The following is a 24,754-nucleotide window of genomic DNA, read 5'->3' as shown; positions in this document are numbered from 1 at the left end:
GAGCGTCTCTTCTCCAGGTGCCAAGAGTGGGTGAGGAGGTGTGTAATAACCAGGCTCTGACGCTGGAGAGAGCTGTCATCTGCTGCTGGCTGAGCTGCTTGCCTGCTTTACATCAGCAGGCAAAAACCAGAGTTCAAACGGATGCAAAATTTGGCTGGGTTTTAGAAAGCTTCCTGGGGTATCTAGAAACGCTGACAGCTTGGATCAGGGTCAGTGCTGTTTTCGGTCTTTGATGAGAACCGCAGCTGGTACCTGGAGGAGAACATCAGGCGGTTCTGCACTGACGCAGCCCGTGTGGATATCCAGGACCCCCAGTTTTAGCGCTCATGACCATCATATCAATGTTTGCAATGACATGGAAAATTCTGTGTTTCCTCTGTGAGTGAGGAAACCGTTAACAGCACCGCTTTTCCAAATGCTAAGGTAAAAATGCTGAGTGAGGGGAAATAAAACCAAGCTCTGAAGCAAATCCTTCCTAGGACTTCTCCATGGCTGTGACTTCTGTCCTTGCAAAGGTGTGGAGATAAATGGGATGCTGTGCCCAGCAGCTGAACCCACAGCAGTGACAGCACTGCCGCTCCCCTTGACCTCCGAGCTTGGAGCCAAGAGTGCAGATGCCAGGTCCATGGGACTCATGTTACTGCAGCCAGCTTACTGGCTTGGCAGCATGTGTGACCTTAATGCACCCTATTAATGAAGTAAAATACAGTAATTTAATTTCTTTGATTTAAGCTTTGGAAAGATTTAATTATTGCCTCTCACTTTGGTTTTCGAGCAGGTTGTAGTATCCCTTTGCTCTCAGGGCTGCCAAAATGTGATGGGGTACTAGAGACCTGGCTGGAGGTGCTCACTTATGTTTGCTGTGATGCCAAGCCCATGGTTTATAGAATAGCCGATGTTACTAACCTGGCTTTTCCAAACTCATGAAGACCGTTTCTCCAGAAAACGGGAAAAGGGTAAGCACGTCCTCAAAGACCATGTTGTGCTTGAATGTGTTTCCAGAGAAGAAGATGGAGAGGAAATCTGTTTGGGCTCCAACACTCAGGACATACCAGTACACAACATCATGCAGGCAGAGTTTTGGTTGGAGGTTGTCAAACACAAAGCCATTAATAGCTGGAAGAGAGCAGAGGTGAAACATTTCATCAGGACCTGATTCCCCTATGGCAGTGGAGCTGCTGCATGTTCCCTGCTTGTTCCTTGGAACAGGGATAAGGCTGTATCTGCTGGGGCTTTGCAGTCCTGCCCTGGCCAAGCACTCACTGTGCATCATGTTCGAGGCATAAAACTGGGGGTCCTGGGTATCCACATGGGCTGCGTCAGTGCAGAACCGCCTGATGTTCTCCTCCAGGTACCAGCTGTGATTCTCATCAAAGACCGAAAACAGCACCAACCTCGTGTTGTCTGACATTATCTGTAAGGCGGAGAGGGAAGCAGTTATTCCTGGTCTGATCAGAGTGCCCCTGGGGCACAGTGTAGCTGCCAGGTCTTAGCCTGAGTGCATGAGGAACAGTTTACTGCTATTTCACAGGAGTTAGGGTCCAGGTTTGGAGAGAAGGGAGCATGCAAGGGAGGATGGGGAAGAGAGGGGCATTGGGAGTGATGGTAGGGTTGAAGACAACAGGATATAAAAATTTGGTTTTACCCAAATATTTCACCCACCGCAGTTGTTCCAGCCTTTCAGCCTGGCAGTTGAGGTGACAAAGGAAGGACCAACCTGATTTCCCCTCTGGTCCATGGACTTCTTAAAGCAGATCAGGAGGGGCCCAATCAGGCCTGAGGCCATGTCTCGGACTGGGTTGATGGAGCTGTAGTAGAAACGGGTGAGGCAGCGAGGATCCGCCTGCGTTGGCCCATCCTCAGTGGTGACTCTCCAGCTGTAGGTGAATGACTGGCCAGGGGGGATAGGAAGGTCTTTGACGTCCTTATCTGGCAACACACAGCCCAAGGGCAGATCAGTTAGGTCTGGGCTGCTCCTGCAAGGCGTGATCCCACTTTTTAAAAGAGCTCAAAAAGGATGTTTCCTGACCACACAAGTTGCATAGAAAACTATCCAAACCCACGCCCACCCTGGGATGGCACACTGGCTGCTAGCATGGGCTTGCATGGAAAGTTGATCTGGACAAAAGGAGCCCCTGGGACCAGGTGAGGATGGAGAGGCATATGCCTAATTTTGAAAGCCCTTGAAACTCCTGCAAACTGGAAAATTTGCCCAGTCTCAGCTGTGTCTGGGCTCCAGGCTGCCTAGAGGCATTTGCAGATGAAGGTACAGAGCTGGGCAGGGCAGAAATTGGTGAAAAACAAAGCAAGGAAAGATAGATTTTTAAGCAAATACAGCTAGACCATGAGAAAAAGCAAAGAGGAGATCTGGAAGGAACAGAAGGAAAACTCAAATGCAAATAAATCCTCTGGGCGTTCAACAGGATCTTGCACTGATGTAGACTTAGGAAAAGACCTTTCTCTGCTGCAAGTGCCCAGCTGAGCTGCTGTAAGAGCATGGTCTGCAAAGCTCATGTGTCAGTCGGGTAGGAATAGCTCTTTTTATTTATACTCCCCACTCATCCCTGTGGCTCCAGGACCACAACTAGCTCGCTTTCACAGAGCTGAATCTCTGGCAAAGCTGGTGAGCCATGTCTGGCTGGGGGATGTTGACAGAGGGGCAGGGGCAGGGCTCCCAGCTCCCTTGTGTGGCTTGCCTCCTTTAGTCCTGCCAGCTGAGGGGCTGCTTTGCCCTTTTGACTGTCCTGAAGGGAAACCTTAATTTAGACAGTAACAGGTCACAAAGCTGACTTAGTTCACTGAACTCCTTAGCAGCTGCTGTCCTGGTTCTGCCACCTCTGCTGCAGCAGAGGAACTTTTCTCCAGCCTCTGCAATTGCTCCCATCATTGTGATGTACTCAAAAGGGCAGAGAGGAAGAGAGAGAGGGATGGGGCACAATTTTGCCCTGGTGGGATGTGGGATGGCCTTGCACAAGTCGTGATCCTGGGAGCATTCTGGCAGAGGATGAAAGCTATTCTGGGAAAGGGACCTGATAACTTAACAACCCCAGAGCAAAAACTGCAAACCTGTGAGAGGGAGAGTCTGAATCATAATGAACCCCCACATTAAAGCAAGACAAGGGGGAGCCCAGGGAATGAGGACTGTCAGCAAACTGGCAAACGCAGGCAGGATCACCAGGGTGGTTCCTGCCTCATCAGAAAGTGGAGGCCTCCAGAATGGATCAAACAGCATGGTCCCAGCTCCCTGGTTGACAATGCCCCTTCTTGCAGTCATCATCCAAGCCTTCCTTAAGGACAGGGTTACATGGCACCAAGGGGCACATGAACCAAGAATCATCATCATCACCTCTGGGATTGCAGGGCTCAGGCGCTTGGATGGATGGGTCAGACAACTGGTCTTACTGTGGGCTGCAGGAAGCTCTCCTGGCCCAGAAGAATGGCAGTGGCCAAGTGATGTCCCAAATTCTCATGGCCTGCCTTACCTTGAGAGGGCTTCATGGTGTGGTATGGCCTTACACTGGTGAGGCCATGAGGGTAGATGTTGTACGGTCGGCTTGCCAGGTTCTTGAACATGATCTGAAAGGAGGACAGCCAGCAGGAACAGTTAATGCTTTCTGAACACTGCGAGCCCTCAAGGCTGCCTTCAGTGTCCTCGCAAGGAGGGAAACACTGGGCAGTGGCACTTTGGGATTGGCTACCTGCCAGTGTCTAATGGGGAGGAACACAGATGTGTCTGGGACCACAAAGTAGGAATCAGAACAGAAGAAACAACTGCTTATTTCTCTACCATTCTACACTGTCCATCTTTCTGGGAGGTCTCCATTTTAGGGAGAGCATGGAAATATCTGATTTATTAAAGGGAAAGTTGCTGTCTTTAGTCTCACTTTGCATATGAGACAGAAGAGGTCTGTTGATCCAGGAGGCCTCAAAGGACCAAGGCACTAGGTATGTACAGAAGTCAACAGCTTCAAAGTCCTCCTCACTTCAGTGCATGAAGCCCTTCATTTATTTCTCTAAATAGCTCTGTTGGGGCTTTGCCACAGACGTTATTTTCAGCTCTATGCTCACAACTGCACAGGGAACCCCAGGCAGGGAGCAGAACTGTGAAGCTCCTGGAAACCATCCCATTCCTCCTAGCAGCAAACAAGTCGAGTGGTCAGTAGAGGCACTTGGGGAGACACAGGTGACAGTCTCCAATACTGTATGGTAAGAGCACATAGATGGAGAAGAGTGGAGGATGAGAGGACACCTGCCTCAGAGGAAGGTGCTGGATGCCATGTGTCATGGATTAATTCACACAATTCCTAAGACGCCTGCAGTGAAGTCAAATCAACGGGACTGGGCCATATCCTGTGTATCTCTGCTGATCTCACTGAGAGTATTTAGCTTTAGCTTTCAGTAACATCTACCTTTCTGGTGAACTTTGGACATTACCAAACATGACAGAGCACCTCAAGGACTTATGTCAGACCTTAGCCACAAACCAAGAGCTATTAGGAGGAACAGCATCAAGCTTTGAAGTTTTCCCTTCCAGTCCCTCTTTGTGGAAAGCAATCTCTCACTTACCTTAAACTCATCTCCAACCTCCCCCTTAATGACAGGCCCCAGAATTCCCTTGTCCAGTTGATCCGACACCTTGCGCTTCTTGAAGGTTGCATCCTCGTACTCCACAAACATCACTTTCTTATACTTTGAACCAATCCGCTGAGGGCCAGCCTCCAGGAACAGGCTCGTGATGTTTCTGCAGTCAAGGCAGAGAAAGAGCAAATGGCCTCATGCAGGATGCTTTCAGAACCCGAGCAAGACCTTCCATTGTCCAGGGACTTACACAGCTGCCCGGGGACTACCAGTGCACAGTGGGGACACCCTTCCTTGCAATCACAATGTACATCCTGGGGAATAACATTTCAAGTGATTCAGTGCTTCCTTAATGCAGAAAGCTTCAACTAGGTTGCACAGTAGCAGTTTTGGGCTGACACTGCCCTGTCTTGGAGGGAAGTGGTGGCTGTGAGAGCTGAGAGCATAGCAGGTTGTTCTGTGTCAGGGAACACCCCCAGTATGCAGGCATAACGCAACAGAGTGGCTGCCTTTTCTTGATCATCCCAGCTCCTTCCCAGGAGTATGGCCAGCTCTAAACTGGAGAGGACACCTCCTCTGGCTTACCCTGCAAGGGGCTGCAGGTGGGGATTTCTGCCCTGCATGCCTTGCTGTAGCAGCCGCTGGCTGGGGTCACCATCTAGGGCAGAACCCGGTGACCCCACTACCAAGCCAGCCCCAGCCCACACAGCCTGCGTCAGCAGAGTGACTTTGGGACTGGTGACAAGCGTCATCTCTGTGCAGTGCTGACTAAGGTACTTCTGCTGAGATATCGCACTTGCATCACCTCTCTCTCCAAGAAGTGGGGCATCAGCAGGGGCTAATTGCCTCTCCCATCTAGAGCAGGTCCTTCCAGACGGGGCAAGGAGACCCACACTCTGGGGCTGCAGGCACATGTCCTGGCTGTGCAGGGCCTCCTGGCTGGAGGGTGAGAAGAGTCACCAGGCATTGCTGCCTGTTCAGAAGGGGCTGACCCTGGAGACCTGGTGACAGAGAGACAAATGCCCCAGAGCCAAATGCCTCTGCAGGTCATTTGATAAAATGGAGCAAAGGTAGGTCCTGCCTTCCCACGGCCTCCCCAAGGCCGTCCTTGTCCTGCATCCATACTGTTAGTGTTAATAAGTAAGAACATAACTGTCCAGGTTGGGCAAAAGGAAAATAAATCTCTGAGGAAAAGGGGAAGAGCTGGTAGGGCTGCCTCAAGGAGCAGCCTCATGGGCACACATGCCCACTCTCACCTGTCCAGAGACACTGGCTTCACGGGGGCATAGTCCCAGTCCATTTCCTCAGCCGCAATGTAGTGAGTCCAGGTCACAGGCTTCTCTTTGGCAAAAGAACGCACTTGGATCACATGATAAGTTTCCTCATCTTCTTCAGGGTAATCCATATCCTCTGGCTCATCTGACACCTTCCCCATCTTCATCAGGCGCTCCTCCAGACACTCCTCCACCTTCACAATGGCCTCCATGCCAGCTGGGTTCAGACAAGCCAGGCAGAAAGGGTCACATTGACATGCCAGCTCAGGTGCTCACTCCCCCAGGCTCTGCTTGGGAGGTGTCCTCTCCACTAGTGTCCCCATCAAATGGGCCATGACATGGGTCAACCTATGCCATCCTGGTCACAGGTCAGATTACACTTGGATGTAACACTACAGAGCAGGAGGGGCCTTGGAGCTGCAGCACTGCATAGAACCCCGAGCCTGGGCCATCCCCTGAACTTCTCTCCCCCGAGCTCTTGCTGAATAAGGTTACCTTGCTGATGGGATGGTATCTGGCAGAACATCCGAAACCAGCCAGCTGTTCCTGGCATGGTCTGGGCTGTGAGATACGTAGCAGGGGAGATTTCTAGGCTGCTGAGACGGTGGCTTCTCACCAGGAATGTGTGGGCTTCGAAGAAGATGGAGTGGACTTCTGGCCCAGTGCCCAACCCGATCACATGCCAGTGGACCCGCTTCTTGAGGCACAGTGTGAGACCTGCCAGGAGAGAAGGAGAGCACTCAGGAGTCAGCACTGTGTCCATCCCTTGTCCCCATTCTTGCTGTCATGGACTCAGAGCCTGACACGTGCTGTGCAGAGTCCCCTGCCCTGCAAGGTGGTGGCTTCAAGCTGGAGAAGTTGCATGTGAACGTGGGCTGTCTGAGCAAAACAGAGGTGCAGGCCGCATCATCCGTCCGAGATAAGACTAGATTTACAGAGTGGGGAACTTTGGCAAGGGCTTTGGGAGGCATGCTGATGAGAGGTCACAGTGGGATGCCGTGGCAAAAGAGGTAGATGTGCTCCTTGACTCCGGGAGAACCGAGAACTGGAAAGGGGAATCATTTGTCTGATCACAATACTGGCAACCTGATACTAAAACATTGCATCTGGGGCAGGGCTCCAGCACATCCTCAGCAGTAGTCAAAATACCCCAAAAAGGGCAGAGAGAGGTCACCAGGATTATTTGAAGGCTGGAGAAAATTCCTTCCTCAGAGAGACTCAAAGAGCTCAGTGTGCTTAGGAAATGGGAGAGGACTTGACTGCATTGTAAAAAATATTTTCCTGGGGAGAAATTAGTGCTGAAGGGCTCTGTAATCTATCAGGGAAGTTAACAACAAGTTCCTGGAAGCTGAAGCCAAACAAAGTAAAATACAGAGTCAAGCACTTGTTTTTGGCACTGAGTGCAATAGATGACTGGAACAGATCCCAAGAGCCAGGAGGAGGCAGGGTGGAGACTCCATCCTGAGGCCCTCAGCTCTCCCTTGCCACCCCTCCATCAGATACCTCTCAGGCCAGGTTCCGCAGCCAGACAGGGGGCTGCTAGGCAGAGGTGGATACCTTCTTGTGGGGAAACCCACTGTGCAGGCACAGCGGCTGACCATGAGGTCTACTCAGCTCTCAAGCTCCATGGATCCACCAGGACAGGGAATTCAGAGGAGTTTTGCTTTTGACTTTTATTGGAGAATGGCCCGACCCAGGTGGGAGGTTACAGGGTGTGGTTCACCAAGGCTGCTGATGGTAATGACTCTCCTGTCAGTGTTTCTCAGTTTGCCTTGGAGATTCTTCACTCTCAGGCAGCTCTGGATCTTCTCTCAGAAGAATATCAGAAAATGCCAACTTTTGTCTTCACTGAGACCACAAATGGCCTTTTATTTTGCTTTTCTGGAGAAAAGGAGGCCGAGGGGAGACTTTATCACTCTCTACAACTCCCTGAAAGGAGGCTGTAGTGAGGGGGATGTCGGTCTCTTCTCCCAGGTAGAAAGTGATAGGACAAGAGGAAATGGCCTCAAGTTGCGCCAGGAAGTTTAGATTGGCTGTTAGGAAAAATTTCTTCACTGAAAGAGTTCTCCAACACTGGAACAGGCTGCCCAGGGAAGTGGTGGAGTCACCATCCCTGCAGGTATTTAAAAGATGTGCAGATGTGGTGCTTGGGGACATCGTTTAGTGGTGGACTTGGCAGTGTTAAGTTTACAGTTGGACTCAAAGATCTTAAGGGTCTTTTCCAACCTAAATGATTCTGTGATTCTATTCCCCTACAGAGGTGTGTTGTCAAAGCCAGGCTAGTGAGAGCTGAATTTTCCCCTCAACACTACCTCCAGCCTTGTTCACAGGGCTACGAGAGATGAAACTCTTGGCTACCAGCACTGTTCCTGGAGACCTCTGAGCAGGTCAGCTGCACTTGGCAACACAGACAGCCAGAAACAGGTCCTGCCTCACTGTAAATGGGCAAGGCAGATGCAGGAGCTGGGATGTGATAGTCCCTCTGGGTGAACACAGCCTAACAGATCCATCACCTGGAAACTCCTTTTGATGTCCCTTCTCAAATCCTTTCACAAGCTACCTTGAGTTTACAGATCTGGCTACCCCCCTGTTCCTAGCACCTCCCATGCCCTCCATCCCTGCCCCAGCACACTGGTACTCACCGGGCAGTGAGCCATTGATGTAGCCATTGATGGTGTGCAGCTCTGTCCTGTTGTGAGGCAGGGTCTGAGGAGCTGCTGGGGAGCCGGGTTTAGAGTACCAGCTTTTCCCTGTGGACAGAGGAGGATGCAGTCAACTTTCACTTGAGATTTTTCCAGAGAAAAAGGAAACCTTCGCACCGGCTGAAACAGTATGAAAGACAAAATCCAGGGAGGTCAGATGTGTGGTGCCTGTTGGAAATCCACAGGAGACCTGGCCACAGCTCTGCATGAATGTGGTGGTGACCATTGCACATGACAGGGCATTACTCCCCTGCAGCTTTAGCCTGTGTGATGGCAACAAGGCCAGAGCATGAGATAGAAGAGCTGGGGGGGCTGCAAACTCCCTGCACCTGGGTCATAGAAGAAGGAGTGGCAGTACCGCACCAGGAGCACATTGGTTGGGGGGGGCTGTACAAGGCTCAAAGCCTTGGGAGGCAGTGTGGGAGCTGAGCAGCTGCGCTCACACCATGGCCAAAACATGCACCCCAGACCAGGCTGAATTCAGGGTCCGACACCGGTCAACAGAGTGGTTACCTTCATCAAACACTGCAAAGAGCATCACAAATTCTTGCTGCGCATCCCGGTTCCCGTTGCTCGCCAGGGTCCCTGCAAGATGCCACAGGAGGGATCTCTTTAAAGGTCAGCAGGCACCATGCCTGTCTCCCCAGGGAATTCCCTTTGTGCCCTCCAAGAACTAGCAAATCAAGGCCAGGCTGTGGATTGCTTTTGTCATGTCTCACGACTGGCACAGCCCTGTTTTCAGCCTTCGTTCCCCAAAAGTCCATGGTTGAGAGGCAGCTGCCCCCAGAAGTCATGGAAAGGTCAGATTGTGCTGCCTTCGCCTCACAAGCTCTCAGGATCCACTTAGTCACCTGGAAGAGCCCATTTTATCTAGCCCCCTCATCAACACATTGTCTGCACTGTCTAGACTTTGCTCCATCAGTTGAGAAACTGCTCCCAGTGAGTCACTGGAGCCTGCAGACAGTGCCCTGGGAGGAGGTGACTCGTGCCCATTCCTCTCCAGTGACTACAGAGGAGTCTGGACAACTACCTCCAGGAGATGGCTCAACCAGAGGTGACCAATCCCACCCCAGGTACACTTCTTGGTGCCTTGCACCCAGCAAGTATTAACAGTCAGGATTTCATCACCTCCATGTTTACTGAAGGAAGGAGAGCAGGCACAGGTACTGTGGACCAGGCAGCATCCCAGGTGTCTTGCCTCTCTCCTGCCTGATCCTTAACCCTTGCTGATACAAACTTCCCTCTTGCTCTTCCAACAAAACCCTGTTTGACAAAGCACCCTGGATGACACTGAACGATCACAGCTAGGTGAAGCTCTGAAGGAAAGACAAACATTTATGCCTCCGTAGCAATTCACCTTATGGATAGATTAGGTTCAGATACAAGGTAGAATATTTCATCTGTGATCTGAAATCTTGCAAAGGAAAGAAGAAACCAATTTCTCTCCAGCAGGGAAATCCAAAGTGTGTTTGGCTCCTGCACTGGGAAGGGACTCTTTGAGGAAAGGGCCAAACCTCAAAAGTGCTGTTGTTGACCACAGCCTACTGACTCCACTGCCATGTTCAGCCTCTGGTAAGCATCTTTGATTTTCTGCTTTTCGGTTCACGATTGCACGTGACCTGTCCCCATCCTGTGCTGTCCTTACCAGGTCGGCACACGAGCAGGGCTCCAATCAAACCAGAGTTGATGTCTTTCACACTGTCAATGTTGGAGGAGTAGGAGTGGGTCAAGCATGGTGAGTCGCCATCCGTCGGGCCCTGGTTTTGCTGGATTTCCCAGATGTATGTGTGTGTCTTCCCCGGATCCACCCTGTCACCCTCCTTCTCTGGCTGGCTGGTCTCATCCTCGTACCCTGCACCTAAAGCCAAAGGAACAGCCAGATGTCACTGAAAGTTCATCGCCAACACACTGTGGCTACAGAAATGCTTCTTCCCCCAACCCAGAGCACAGCCTCTCACCAACCCAGCCCCCGGGGCCCACCCAGCTCCCACCGGCAATGGCTGGTCTGAGGGCAGTGAGCAGAGCTGTGATGGAGACTCGCTTGGGTTGTGTGCCCATCACCTGCCCTGACGCTGGAGGGCACAGTCTTCCTGGCCCTAAGCATCCAACCTCAGGTTTAACCTATGTGTTACCTCTATAACTGATATGGGTTTGCTCTGGGCTGTCCGCTCATCTCAGCTCATAGCTGGGCTGGGCATGGTCTTGTTGTTCCCCCAGGCTAAGCCACCTCTGTGACCGAGGGACGTGAATAGCAGGGTCAGGGAGGGACACGCTCCCTCCCGGCAGGCAGGCGGCAGAGCAGGAGGTGCCCGACTCACCCTCCGATGCCTTCCAGTAGGACACCCCGACGGCGTGGAGGTTGTACGGGCGGGAGGCCAGGTTCTTAAATGTGATGACCACCATGTCATAGACTTCTGCTCGGATGGTGGGGCCCAGGAGACCTGAAGAGGGGAAGACAACAGGGTTAGGCAGCTGGGGTCAGGCAGTTCACGCCCAGCCATGGGCCCCAAAGGGTCTGGGCTTTCCCCTGCATGAGTAGCAGTTGTCCCTCACGTAGCATGGCAGCATCCACCTCTCTGGCACCAGCAAGGCTCCCTGCATCCCCAGCAGCTCTGATGTACTGGGACTCTCCCCAGGTGCTTTCCCATTCTTGGCTGAGGAGCTGCCAGCACCCAACCCACGATAATTTTGGCTGCTGTCAAGGAGAACTGGGGGTCACTGCGCTGCGGGTGCTTCTTACCCATCCATGCTGGCTTGGGCTTGGGCTGTGTGAACGAGGCATCGAGGTACTCCACAAACACGGCCTTCCTGTAGCGGGGAGGGACACCAGCCGTGGGGGGCCATGGGCCCGGGTGCCCCGACATGCTGCAGAAGGAAGGAAGAGCCAAGGCTGATTGCGCAGTCCTATCCACGGATGGGCAGCAGCCATCCTCTTCCTTCCCTCCCCATTCGCTTGCCTGTGCTGTGCTGGCCCCATGGACTGCTCACCCTGTTGTATCCTTTGAGTTTCCTGACAACCCCCAGGTATGTTTGGAAACATTTTGCTCAGCTCATGGACGACAACGTGGCAGTGATTAATGTCATGGTGTTAGTCACGATGGAAGGCACAAGGGCAGGAGGCACAGTGCCATACCCAGCTGCAGCCAGGAGCGGGCACAGCCGCCGGCATTGCTGCCAGGCTCCTGCCTTGTGCCTTGCCCAGCTTCATGCTTCCCCACCAGCAGAGACCCAGGCCACTGGGATTGCTGTGATAGCAGTGCCACGGTGGCCTCTGCCCTGCAGCCATCCCCCACCCCATCCCCAGCACCTTCAGGCGTGACAGACGTCGCATCACGTATAACCTTGAGCATCTTCCCCAGCTCCCCCTGGGAAGGAGACTGTGTCGGGCTGCATGGCAGGTTGTGGCAGTTTGCTCTGCGGTCCAAGCAACATCCCCACATTCATTTCTTTTCTGACCAAACTGGGATTTACAGCCCGTCCCTAAAAACTACTCCTTGCAGCAGAAGGATAAAGGAGCCTTGAACGTATTTCACACCCCACTTATCTCTGTTAGCTACTTTCTATCTGTAAGCAGCTTAACAAATTCATTTTCCAGAAGGAATCCAGTATGTTTATCAAGATAATAAAGCCATGAATTTCTCCAGGGATTTTAGAGGCTGGCTTATCAGCCCCGGGACTGAGACCTTTTCCGGTAACCAGACAGACTGCTTCCAGCCTTGTTTTGTTTGGAGCAAAAGCCAGGTGGTATTTTCTTCCCTCTGAAGAAGCAGGGAGGCTTGTTCTCCCCTGTGACTAAGGCTTCATTCAAGCAGCGGTTCCCTTTGCGACTCTTCCTCGAGAGGAAGAGGAAGGAGCCAGAGTGACTTAAATTTAGGAAAGGGTGATGCACGCTCACCCTTACGTTGCCAGCTGGAAGCCACCTGCAGCTGGAGGATGCTGTGGGGAGAGCAGGGTTCACCCTGCCCAGGGACAGAGCAGGATGGGCGCCCTCGAAAACCCCACGCGTGCCCAGCTTCCTGCCCTTTCCACCATAGCTATAACCCCGCTTCCGGGCTGGTAGGAAGCCCCCGGCAGACACAGCCCCAGTGAGCAGGGCCACTGCATTCAGCTGACTTCGCCCACAAGCCCTTATCATTCCTGGCTCGATGGCAGTAGGGTCCGGACCAAGCTTTGCTCTCCAGGGTGACGCCATGCTGGGAGGTGGCAGTGCTGCAGGGTCGCTGGCACTGGGCTGTCCACTGTTGGGAAGCTGTGCCTTAATCTCTAACTCACAGAAAGCCCAGCTCTGAAAATACATCCCTGAGATATGAGGGTCTGGTCCTGCTAATTCTGCAGCAAACAAGGCAGAAATACTCTGGAGCCAGGGGGATTTTGGTGGCATGCGGGGGCATGGCTGGGAGGAGACTTGGTGACACCAGGGCTCAGCGCTGGGTCCCAGCTGGCACAGCAGAGCCTGACAGCTTTTGCAGAGGATAAGGAGGTGGAGTTTGATGCAGGGACATGATCCAAGTGCTTCTGGCTGGTCCTCTGCACTTGGGGTCCCCGTGGACTTCCTACCCAAAGGGCAGATGAAGCCGAGGCAGGGACGTAAGTTTCTGGCACCTTCGGTCAGCATTGTTAGCTGCACTATCTGTTCATCTCTCGGAGCCAGGAGACAGCCAAGGTAAACACCCTGTGCTGCCGAAGCACTCAAACACAGGCTGCTGCTACATGGCCGCCAGCTCCGAGCTGGAGCTGAGACCCCTGGGGCTGTTGCAGGATATGCTGGTCCCGGCTCTGACCCTGCTGGTAGGGTTGTGTTTGGGAGGAAGAGAAACTGAAATCCTGGGGAAGGCGTACGCAGCTCTGGCCTGGTGTGCCATAGCCCATTCATTTAGCCGAGATTTCTACAAACGTGCCAGAGAAACCACTGGATACATACAGGGGTTTTGGAGGTCCTGCCTGGAGGTGCACCCTTGGGGGCTGCCATGAGATGCTGGTACCACGAGGGAGAATGGGTGGAACAGAAGACACCCCACGCACATCTCAAAGGCACCCCAGCTGCGGCAGCAGCTCTGCTCCTGCCATGCTCTCCTGGCTCGCTCCTGCATGCCTCTTCTCCCCAGCCTGGCTGGGTTCCTGTGCCCTCCCCATGTGAGGGGAACTGTGCTGAGGCCGCAGGGCCAGGGAAAAGGCACAGTCATCCAGCTGGGAACAGCCACGTCAGCAAGCCCCGGTTCCCACCACAGCTCCCCCAGCAGCCGCACTGCCCAGGCATGCTCTGCCTCTCCGAGGTGGAGCACGCCACCAAGGCTCTCTGAGAAAGCCAAAGCTATCTTTCCTCATTTTAGAGAAGGACAAGTGACCTCAGACCGCCTGTTGATGCCCTGCTCATCCTCAGGGCAGAGCCAGGTCTCTGAGTCATTCCTGGGTCAGAAACAGTGTGCAAGCATGTCATTAAAGCTGTGCTGAAATGGAAAGCCACAGGGCTGAATTAACGGCGTGAGTGACCTCACCTCCACCGTAGCCTATTGGATCTGAGTGCAATGTTAGTAAAGGCAGGGCAGGGGGTGCATTAGTAAAATGGGAGCTGCCGGATGCAGTTTTCCTCCTGAAATAACCAAAGAGGGGAAAAACAACATAACTCTGATACAGTGACTACAGCAGCTAGTCAGGCTGACCTGGCTCGTCACCAGAGCCTGGTTTCCAGTGCCTCACCACAGCTCCTCACTGTTCAAGCCAGTGTGGATCTCAGATGGGGCCGTGGGCTGATGTGACCCCAGCACAGAGCCTGGGGAAGCGGATGTAGCAGTGGGGCAGAGGGAAGGGGTATGGCTTGATCCACAGGGGATGTAGCCATCCGGCTCTGCTCCCCATGCCGAGCTGAGAACTGCCCATTCACAGCCGCGTGTGTCCAAGCCAGCTATGTCTCCAGACACCACCATCCTGATGCCTGAGCAGTGCAACTGACACTTCCTTCCTACGCCAAAGTATTTGGGCAAAACCACCATGCCTTCCTCCCTCTTGGCACTGTGTACAAACCCTAAAAATTATTTTCATTCCCTAAAGGAAAAATGTCAGCCCCAGCAATGTAATGTACACAAAGATATAAATAACTAAAACTGGCTTTTACCAGGGGCAGACCCTGTGGAGAGCCTTTGCCGCTCTGAGTTATGTCAAGAAGGCACAGCCAACTTCCCTCTGCAGTCCCCAGGCAGGGAGGCACAGGACCCCATCTCCCCTCACATCTACCCAAATCTCCCAGGATACAGAGCAGAAGAGAAAGCACAGGCTGGAGAAACAGCTCTTGGCTCTGGGCACAGACTTTAAAGGGTCACAGGCAAATGGCACTAAGATAAAATAATGCAGAGCAGGTCTGCATCTCTCTGCAGATTTATTCCACCTGTGCATTATTAGGGGTTGCACTTAGTGACTCCCCATTGCACAGGAACACCCATTCCCAGCTGTACCAGCAGCTCAGTGAATCCACCCTGCCCGATTGCCCCCATGCACCTGCCTGCCTGGACCCAAGCTCACAGTGCTGTGCATGCCGAGGTGGGAGAACACCCATAGCAGGGTGCTGGAATTGCAATAGAAAGAGCTTTACCCTGCAGGCACTTGCAGCACGGAGAACAGGTCGCTGTGCATGTAGTCCCAGGCAGTTTCCACTGCACCGATGTAGTATCTTCTGACTTTGCTGATGCCCTCCTCAACCAGGCAGAGGAGCAGGAGGCTGCGCAGTGCTCCCACCAGCATCATGTCCACCAGCTGGGAACCGCTCTGGGTTCAGTAGGAAAACTGAAAAGGAAGAAATGAGAAAGGAAAGAGGAGAGAAAAGCCTTTATCTTTGCATCCAGCTGTTATAATCCTCAGGAGACAATGATTTAAAGCCAGCACTCACAGGCTCAGTCAGAGCACTGAGTTTCTCAAAGACATCAGGAGAGGAATCGCTCGAGTGGGTTAGTGCAAAGCGGAGCATGCGAGCGATGGACTGCCCCTCTCTTCCTCTGGGGTGGCAGTGACAGGAGGAGAGGAAAAAACAAAAGGAAAGGGAGGGCAAGAGCGGCCGTAAGCTCCACTGCAGGACCCAGCTGGCTCAGTGTCCTGGCCTGTGTCCTGGAGTGAGGTGAGGAAAGGGAGGGTTGCAGAGGAAGGGGAATTTAGGTGCGGTCTCTGCCTGGTCCCACCTTCTCTCTTACCGCAGAGGGGAAGGAGGAGAGCGGGTTGCAGGCCAGTGCCCTGGTGCTGCCCAGGCTACAGGAGCCTTTCTTTCCCCTTTCTTTCCCCCATAGGTCAGTCTGGGCTTCTACCTGGGGCTGGAGCCCCCCAGGGAGCTGGCAGCTGCCTTCTGTACCTGCTAGCCTGCATAGATTGAGGAAATGGCAATTTAGGGGAAAATTTGCCTTCAGGATGCAGATGGCTTATTCCTACGAAGCAGGAGAGGCTGCCCTGTGTCCCCCAGCACTGTGAGCCTGCAGGGCACTTTGCATCTGCAGCGGCAGGGCTGGAGGTGAGGAAATAGCCAGGGATGCACGTATGTACGTATGTGGGGTGCATCCCTGTCCAAACAGTGATGATTTAGCCACAAAATGAGGCACATGGGAGGGAGAGGGTTGGGGTGATCCCTGGGAGTCCCCCACCTGCTAGCTGTTCCTCACTGTTCTGCTCTTCTTCCAGGGTCCTGCAGAAGAGCTCAGAGAAGATGCACTGAAAAGTTTTTTGCAAATTTCTTCTGTTTTAAACTCAGAGATTTTCACTATCTCTGTTTAAAAGCCCAGTAAATCCCCCTCACCCCCCCCAATACACACACATGTGCTCACACACACCAGCATGTGGTTCTCCCTCAGCTCACGAAGGCAGGAAGATGAGGAGGAACGCCCTGCATAGTCCCAGTGTCTGCTGGGCGAGTGAGGTGGGGAAATGTCCCATAAATCACACTGTAGGGCAGCAGGAGTGCAACGGGAGCGGTGACACCTTTGGTGACAGTCCCAGTGTGTGTAGAAGCATCTACGTGACAGGTCTGGGTGCCTGGGCAACAGAGGGAGATGGTGGGGTTGGTGGAGGGATGAGGGTTTTTGGGGTGTAGACACAAATCCTTAGTGCAGGGTGGGTGGGACTGGTAGAGGATGGGACAGGAGATAGAACCTGAGCCCCCTGGTTAGGGGCAATCACAACAGATGCAGGAACACATTCCCCAATGTTCCACTGCCCCATATAGCCCAGCATAGCCTGGGAGTGACCTCAGGCATCCCAGCCTCACGGGCTCACTGTGCAGAAGCACCCCATGTCCATGGGGTCAGTGACAGCTCTCTGTCTGCCTCCCTCAGAGAGGGGACATCCCCTCTCTCCCCACCATTCTCCTTACGGCAGCCCTGGGCCCAAGGGGAAAAACCATCCTGGGCAGCTGTATCTGGCCTGGGCTCCCACAGCAGCAGCAAGGGACACCCAGGGGGACTGCCCCTTAGCCCGTGTAAAACCCCAACCTGCTGAGAGGCTGCCCACTCCTTCCTGTGTTCACCCAGGGGCTGGCTGATGCAGCAGCAGCTGGGGCAGAAAGCACTCCCGCTGCACCACCCAGCCTGCTCCCGGAGAGGCAAAAAGCCATCAAGAAACACATTTCCTCCAGCCTGTGTGCTGGCAGCTGGCTCTATGCCCAGCCTGGGGCTCCTTTTCTTTGCAAGGAAGATGAGCAACAACCCACCCCATATTTTCCAGCAAGTATTTTGGGGCAAAACAAGTAGTGTGTCACATTCGGGGATGCACTGGGTGCTTTGCACCACCTGCCCTGCCACAGTGAAGTAGAAGGATATTGTTCCATGCTGGAGGGGAAAGGGTTGTCCAGAGGTCCGGAAGAGACACGTGAGATCCGGGCTGTGCTTCTAGAACTGGTGTTCCCTGAAGTATGGACGTGACTTTATTCCAGTCATCCTGTCTGGGAATCTCCCGGTGCTGTGAGACTGTGCTCACCCGGAAAGGCTGGAAAAGGTGTTTCTTCCAGAAACAAGCTGATGGGGAAAACGTCGCAAAGCAGACAACATGACCATGAAAAGGGCAGTTGGGGAGTGGCAGCGCAGGATGGGCATGCAGGAGGGTTGCAGTTAGCTGTCAGGAGGGGTGTTCCAGCTCTGGGTGTTGGAGATCTGCATGGGGTGGCACAGGGGCTCTTGTCTCTAATCCTGGCAGTGATGGTCCAGGCACTCTGGGATGACAACATCCAGGGATCACATAGGAGAGTCAGGCAAAGCTTCCCTTGGGGGCTGCAGTGGCAGGAGCCTGGACAGAGTCAGAAATTAATGGCTGTGACACTAGCTAAAGTGCTGAATTGCTGGGTTTAACCATTTTCAGCTACCAGGAGGCAGCTCCAGGTTCCTGACCCAGTGACGTAAGAGTAAACTGGAGAGATGGGGTCTAAACCAAGCGAGCAGAAAGAAAATTATATTATCAAGATACTCAAGGCTGTGGGAAGGGGAATCCAGGTGTGAAACTGGAGGATACTGGGAAATAACATGGGGAGGGGGGCCAGATCCTGGTGCTCGCTGCATGCAGTAGGTAGCTTTGTGCAGGCACACGAGAGCCAGTGCAGAGCGAAGCACGCCAAGGACAGCTGGGCATCCGCAGGGAGCCTGGCTCCCCCGCAGCACAGCCTGCTAAGCTGGAGCCCACGTGCCCCAGAAAGAGCACGTGTGGCCCCAGCAAATGGGGTGGCATTAGCAGCCCTGGTGCTTCCAAGGGCTCTGCAAAGCCATGCAGGTGCCACTGCAAAGCATCAGCATCGCCCATGCCTGGTGGGCTGGGCTGGGCCAGGCAGTACCAGACAGCTGCACCTTTGAGAGAGTTGCGGAGAGGGACAGGGTCCTGCCACCAAGAGTCCCGGAGAAATCTGCTTGGCCAGAGCCAAGGACCCACATGCATGCAGAAAGCGCCAGTTGTTTCCCTGAATTGTGCAGTTCTCAGCTCAATACAGGGCTGGGGCAGATAAAAATGACTCAGAACAAAGTGAACCATGTTTAATCTCTCCTGGGACTTTTCATGTGTGTATGTATGTTAGAGAGCAAGCGAATGACTCATGGCAGCTTCTTGGGAATGCAGAGTATCTCAGAAGCAGCAGCCACCCACAAGACACTCACCCTTCCCAGCACTCACATCAGCAGAGGGCACCGAGACACTGGGTGTGCTGCATGGCACCAGCAATCCAGTGGAATGACCAGGCATGGCCACTTGTACCAGCACTTCCAAGCTGGAGCACCTCCCGCTGCTGCCTGCATCCCCCCGGGACCCTGCCTGCCTTGGGGAGGGCTCGGTTTGGTGTGTGGCTGCTAGAGAAAGGAACAGCACTCCAAGGCTCGGCAGGACACATCCCTGCTCTTCCACAGATGTGCTCTAGGCAAGTCCCCGCCGCATGGGCTTGCCATGCTTCCTCCCTGTGCCACCGGGCACACGCTGCTGGCTGGCTCCTGTCCAGCCCACTGGATGGCCACCTGGATGCATGCCACACTGACTCATTTCACCAAATACCAGAGGAAATCCCTGTCACCTTTCCAGTGCCTCCCTGCACAGCTGGAGGGAAGGATGCTGCAGGGGTTTCCAGCTTCCTCTCTGGAGCCAGCGCTGAGGTTTAGTCACAGGGGATGTGTTTATCCCATGCAACCAGCCCCACCATGCTCTGCAAGGGCAGAGGTGCTTTAGGGGAGTTGCTTTTTTCAGAACCCACTGTCTCAGTTAGGAATAAAAAATATTAAAACAAACAACCAACCCACCAGCCAAAAAAGGCATCTCTCCTGGTGCTTTTGTCTTCATCCAGGCTGCTGCAAAACCAGCCCAGATGGAGGGACAAACCTTAGCCCTAGTGCAGATAAATCACAGCAGGAACAAAGCCCACATCCATCCTTGGGGGAAAACAACTCCCTCCTTTGGAACCAAAGCTCTGGGCTGGAGGAGAAATGCCTGGCAGACCTCACTTGGCCACTGCACCCCAGCAATGATGGAGCAAAGAGGGGCTGCAGCCCCATACAGCTCACAGATCAGCAGATCCACAGACAGTGGGACCCCGAGGGAGCAGCAGCACAGTGAGGCTGATGGCACCAACACCCTTGAGTACCTGGCAAACCCAGCCCTGAAGTTCCCTAGTCCCAAAGCAGAAATGCTGATGTGGTGGAAGTCCTAAAAATAAGCCTGCTCTCCTCCCTTGGCTTTCCCCACAGTACGTGGGTCAGCGGAGCATTTCTCCTTTCTCTCTCGTTTCTCACGGAGGTGTCTCTGAATGATTCAGGCAGTGGGAGCGCAACAGCCAGGCTCCTGACACAGGGTACCTGGGGGCTGCGCTGCAGGACCTGGGGAGGAGAAGCATTTGGGGGGGTCTCACTGGCTTCACGTGGCTATTGCTAAAGGATCTTTGCTCCTCAAGTATCAGAGCAGCCCAGGGAAAACCAGAGCAGCCTCCAGGTACACACATCCTTTATAAGTCACCTGATTATCCTGGCTGATTAAATGAAGCTCAGAGCAACTGCTCTCCCCTGGGCTTGCTTTAAGGGTTGCGGCTGCTGGGTGAGCCTGGAGATGGGGTCACATTCCCAAGAGGTGTCCGGTTTTTGGTGTCTGTTATGCGCTGCGCTTAGCTCATCTCCAGAGACACCCTGGCTGCTCCAAAAACTCCTGGAATAAGCCCCAAGTCCCCAGGGCTGCACACATTCAGCAAAGCTTCCCCTGCACCCCCCAAGAAGCGGCTCTCCTCCACAGACACTGTGCTTGGGGCCACAGGGAAGGCAGTGCCCTGCCTTACCTGTCCCCCCAGTGCTCAGTGCTGTTCAACCCTGGCATCCTCACACCCAGAGAGATCCTGGTGAGCCAGAAAAGAGGCTAAATTTAACAACAGGAATTTAGCACTGTCCATGTTTAGCCTACACCCAGGGCTAAACAATAAACAGTTTTTCTATCACCCAATATCCCTTTCCCAAATGAGGAAGGGAATTGGGAAAAGGAGGGAGAATTGTTGGTTGAAGTTAAACAGATTTAATGAAATAAAGAAATCAATATAAATGACAACACAAAAGAGACAAAACTATACTTATCTACAGAGCACCAGCAAGTTGCTCCAGGAATCACCATCACTGGAAATAAGGAAGAAGAAAGGAGAGCACACAAAAAAGAGAAAAAAAGGCAAGCCCTCCCTTTTATAGTGAACTTGATGTTAATGTTATAGAACACACCTGTGGGCCAGCCAGGGTCAGCTGCCCTGGATTTAGCTTCTAAGGGCCTTGATCACCATGGCTGGCCACAAACTGAAACCAAATCCCTGTGAAACCAGGACAGCGGCTCTCCATGGGAATGGCTGCTTAAGAGAAACACTGTCCCAGAAAACTCCTCTCTCGATCGCTGCCAAGAAGAAAGGAGAACTGGATGCAGGGAGCCTGGATGAAGGAGAACTAGATGCAGCCTGAAGCCCCCCACCCAGCTGCCTCCCAGTCCTGGGCTGTGCCTGTTGCTGGGGCAGAGCCCTGAGCCTGAGGATGCTGCCACAGCTAGCACCCATGGGTGTCCCTGCATCCTCATATGCCCAGCCCGGGCCTCGGGGCTGGCAGGGGTGTCTGCTGACCAGGCAGCGACAGGAGAGGGTACAGACTCACAAGATGGAGCGATTGCCAGGGAAGATGGACCAGGATCCTGGCCAAAGGGGCAGAAAACAGGCAAGAGTTGAATGAGGAGATTATGGCACATCCAGGAACTGTTATTTACCTTCTACAGTTGGGGAAACTACTGCAGGGAGCAGCAGGTCTTGCCCACAGTCACCTGCAAGGCAGCAGCAAGTCAGAAAGAGAGCGTGAGCAGCCACTCAGGATCATTTGCTGTGCTCCAGGCTGGCTGCATCCATTCCCTGTCCAAAATCAGTATTTCTCGGTAAGAGGGACGGCTCGAGGGGTGGCTGGGGGCTCACTGCCTCTCTCAGCACAGCGCTGTGCCTGGCGCCAGGCTGCTCAGCCTGCCCTCCTGGTCCCTAAACCCTGCTGACAGAAATCCCAGCGGCTGGCAGGAGGGAGCAGAAAGGCCCTTTCTTTGCAGCATGGAAGTGGGGGAGGCTGGGGGAGAGCCATCCTGTGCTGAAACGTCCCCATGGCAGCTGGGAGGGTGAAGGAGAAGGGCTGTTGCCTCCACCCATAGACACCGAGTGGCATGAAGGGCTGGAGCCCGAGCTTGTTTCATTTCCAGAAAATGAGAAAAGAGAGAGAGACGGTGGCAGAGAGAGAAACACCGCTGAAAATCCCCGCGCTCTTGTTTTGACGGGGCTGAGCTGCAAATTTCCTTTCTGCAAGCTGCGGTGTGCCCCCAGCCAGCCGCCGAGCCCGGGCTGTCTCTGCACGGCTGCATGACACCAGCACGGATGTCCCAGCCGGGGGAAGGGGAATTCAGACATTGCTTCTCTCCATACTAAAAGCAGTGACACGGTGGCAGCCTCGGCAGAGCGCTGCGTGGCTGGGGCCACGAGGCCGGCAGCATCGGGGCCACATCACGCTGAGCCACTGGAGTAGCAGCTTGGGAGCCCTCCAGGTCCCTGCGCGCTGGGGACATGTTTCCTATCGACGGGGGACCCTGGCATCTGGCGGAGGCGGCCAGGTACAGTGCCTTGCTGAGGTGCCCAGAGGGGCATCATGGGTCCATTTACAGAGCATTTTTGGGGGCTCTGCAAGTGGGGGCTTGGCGGGAGGGACACAGTTTTGCTGACTGCATTATTGCCTGGTCCTGCTTGCTCCGACTGTGCATGGCTGCTGGAGGCCCGCGTGGGCTGGCAAGCTGCAGCTCAGCACAACCGTGCAGGCTGGTAGGCAGTGGTGGTGCTAGGAGGGAGCAAAAGCCTTTGAGACGGGGAACAGCTTTTCATGCTTGTGTATCCCGAGCTGAACAGGGCTGCTTGCCAGAAAGGTGCCTTGCAGGAAGCCCCAACTGCTGCGAGGTGCTGAGGTGCTACTGCTGGCTCTGCCGCTGCACCTGCCAGCCCCTGTGCTACGCTCTGTGCCAAGCGGAGCCTGACCCCACTGCACAGGGATCCACCCTGCCTGCCTCCAGCCCTGCAGCCCCTCCAGCCCCCCCATCAGCCCAGCTTCTTCCCCGCTGTGTGAGGAATCTGAGTGCCTGCCCTGGGCGATGGTGCACGTGCACCGGGAAAGATGGAGCCATGCTGCAGATGCTCAGGCCAGCGGGTGCCCCTGGGACCATGTGTGCAGGGGACCCCACAGCTGGCACCGGGGAAAAGGCACAAGAGGAACCCTGCCTGGCTCCAGGGCACAGGGGCAGCCCTTTGCCCAGGGCAGGGAGACAAAACCAGGGACACATGCTGCACGGGGATGGAGTCCACCAGGTACCAGACATGTAGCAGAGCCCAGTGCTACCTGACACTGGCATTCGGATGGGATTTCCAAGACAAAACACTGCCGCCAGGCGCCCACTTGCCCCCAGCTATGACTGCATCAGCCATTCCCTCCCCAGCTACCACATCTTCTTTTTCCAGGGGAAGCTGCTCTGCTCACTGCCAGCCCAGCCTAGAGCCAAGGCGGAGACCCAGCAGAGACATGGTGCCCTTGGCTGCTCAGTAGTCGGTGTAGGATCTGTCTGACAGTCTCGCTAACAGCTACATCTGATTACTGGGTCACCAAAGGGTGACCACACTGCACCCGCAGGAGCTGCCCTCTGATCTGCTGGGGACAGGACAACTGGGGCTCTCTGGGAACATGGCGAGGGCAGAGGGGAGCCCTGGTCCTGAGCAATGCCATGGGGCTTCGGCTGCCCAGGAGAGCAAATGCAGCTTTCCAGTTGCCAGAGTGTAAATAAACCCTTGTGGAGTGCAGTCTCCTTCTCTGAGTGCTTATGAGAGCAAAAGCCCTTTGGAGCATCCTGTCTATAGCATCCCTGGGCCTCAAGAGCTGGGCACTGGGCTGGACATGTGGCTTCTCTTCTCCTGCACCTCATGGTGCCCATCCCTCCAGCTGTGCCTTGCCTGGCCCTCGGCACCTCAGACGGCCGAGTCCCAAGGCCCAAACCTCCTGCAGGCACCAGCCACCAGCCCCCACAGGATGACTGTGTGCAAGACATCACGCCTCGGTCCCCAGGGAAGTGCTGTCCCACCACTTTGGTTTGGGCACGCACACACTGCTCCAGCCAATTCCCCCTTATCAGGGCAGCGCAGGAAATACGTGCGATGCTGCTGCGGCTCCCGACACGTCCCTGCCTGCTTGTGAGGGGGAAGGAGGTGCTGAGCTGTTTGCAAGCGGGATGTCCCCGGTCACCACGGCAGAGTGCTGCCATTGGTTCCCAGAACATTGTCTGTTTCCCCACCTGGCCTGCGCTGCCTGTGCTCCTGCTCCCACTCATGCACTGGATTTCGCTAACCCCACAGGAGCCTGCGCCTCCTTCGCTTTACAATCTTTCCACAAGGATTTCTTTTTTTTCTTTTTCCTGTTGTAGCTCAGGTTTTCCAGCTTTCTATATCCTGGGCAGCCGCATCCCCAGGTGGGAAGTAGGTGGCTTTTGTTCTGCAGGAGTTCAAACGAGTACTGGCTCAGAAATCGGAGGAATCGTTGTTTCAGGTGACAATAGAATGTGTTCCTGCCAGGCAGCGCGCCTGGGCTGCCCAAGGCGGCTCGGGGGCAGGCAGGGGCACGGCGGGGCAGAGGTGGGTGTCAGCGCAGCAGACAGACCCTCCACGCTGCTTCCAGCACACCCCAGTCCCCAGCTCCACCGCGCACCTGCCCCGCTGCCCTGTGTGACCCAAACGGGAGAAGCAGCCCTGGCCCACGCACCAGGGCCCCGCGCTGCCCGGGAAGGTTGTGTTTATTTTAAGCAAGTGGCGAAAGGTGCCGTTTCCGCGGAGTGACAGCTCGCAGCCGGGCAAGAGCCTCCCGCGGCAGAGGGAGCAAACCGCCGCGGGCTCCAGGGAGCTTTCACGGAGCCCCCGGAGCTCCCGTTGTCCCTCCCCCGGATGCCACGGGCCCCCTCGTGCCGCGCCGACCCTCCTGGGAGTCCCCGCGGCACCGGGGACACCGCGGCTGACGGCACCGCGGGGACACACCCGAGCAGGTGACGCCGTTGCCGCGGCAGAGGCGCACACCGAGCGACACCAGCGGGCGCGCGCCCGCGCTCGCCCCACGCGCGCCGCCGCTACGCGCGCGCCCCCCGCTCCTTCCTCCTCTCGGTGACGCGCCGGGCGGTGGGCGCACGCCTGCGCCTGCGCAG

At 54.7% G+C, this 24,754-nt stretch overlaps 1 protein-coding gene across 3 annotated transcripts in view; it reads right to left on the bottom strand.

The window, feature by feature from the left end:
• Nucleotides 1–15,643, bottom strand: part of F8 (coagulation factor VIII) — a 32,156-nt gene extending 16,513 nt beyond the window's left edge. For 2 of the 3 annotated variants that reach the window (XM_068411695.1, XM_068411697.1), the window contains exons 1-14: nt 15,435–15,643; nt 15,141–15,331; nt 11,295–11,419; nt 10,873–10,995; nt 10,200–10,412; nt 9,068–9,139; nt 8,495–8,602; nt 6,348–6,569; nt 5,835–6,069; nt 4,567–4,741; nt 3,483–3,576; nt 1,718–1,929; nt 1,264–1,414; nt 907–1,116 (exon numbers count right to left, since the gene is read on the bottom strand). In XM_068411695.1, the coding sequence (XP_068267796.1) occupies nt 907–1,116; nt 1,264–1,414; nt 1,718–1,929; nt 3,483–3,576; nt 4,567–4,741; nt 5,835–6,069; nt 6,348–6,569; nt 8,495–8,602; nt 9,068–9,139; nt 10,200–10,412; nt 10,873–10,995; nt 11,295–11,419; nt 15,141–15,292 (2,092 nt within the window). In that variant the 5' untranslated portion in view covers nt 15,293–15,331; nt 15,435–15,643. Of the gene's footprint in view, nt 1–906; nt 1,117–1,263; nt 1,415–1,717; nt 1,930–3,482; nt 3,577–4,566; nt 4,742–5,834; nt 6,070–6,347; nt 6,570–8,494; nt 8,603–9,067; nt 9,140–10,199; nt 10,413–10,872; nt 10,996–11,294; nt 11,420–15,140 lie in introns of all 3 variants that reach the window. The other variant, XM_068411696.1, reaches the window with a different exon arrangement.
• Nucleotides 15,644–24,754: the final 9,111 nt, after the last annotated feature.

Source organism: Nyctibius grandis, chromosome 13, assembly GCF_013368605.1.
Source record: "Nyctibius grandis isolate bNycGra1 chromosome 13, bNycGra1.pri, whole genome shotgun sequence".
In the NCBI taxonomy this organism is placed as follows: Eukaryota; Metazoa; Chordata; class Aves; order Nyctibiiformes; family Nyctibiidae; genus Nyctibius; species Nyctibius grandis.
This window is presented reverse-complemented; position numbering and strand designations above follow the sequence as displayed.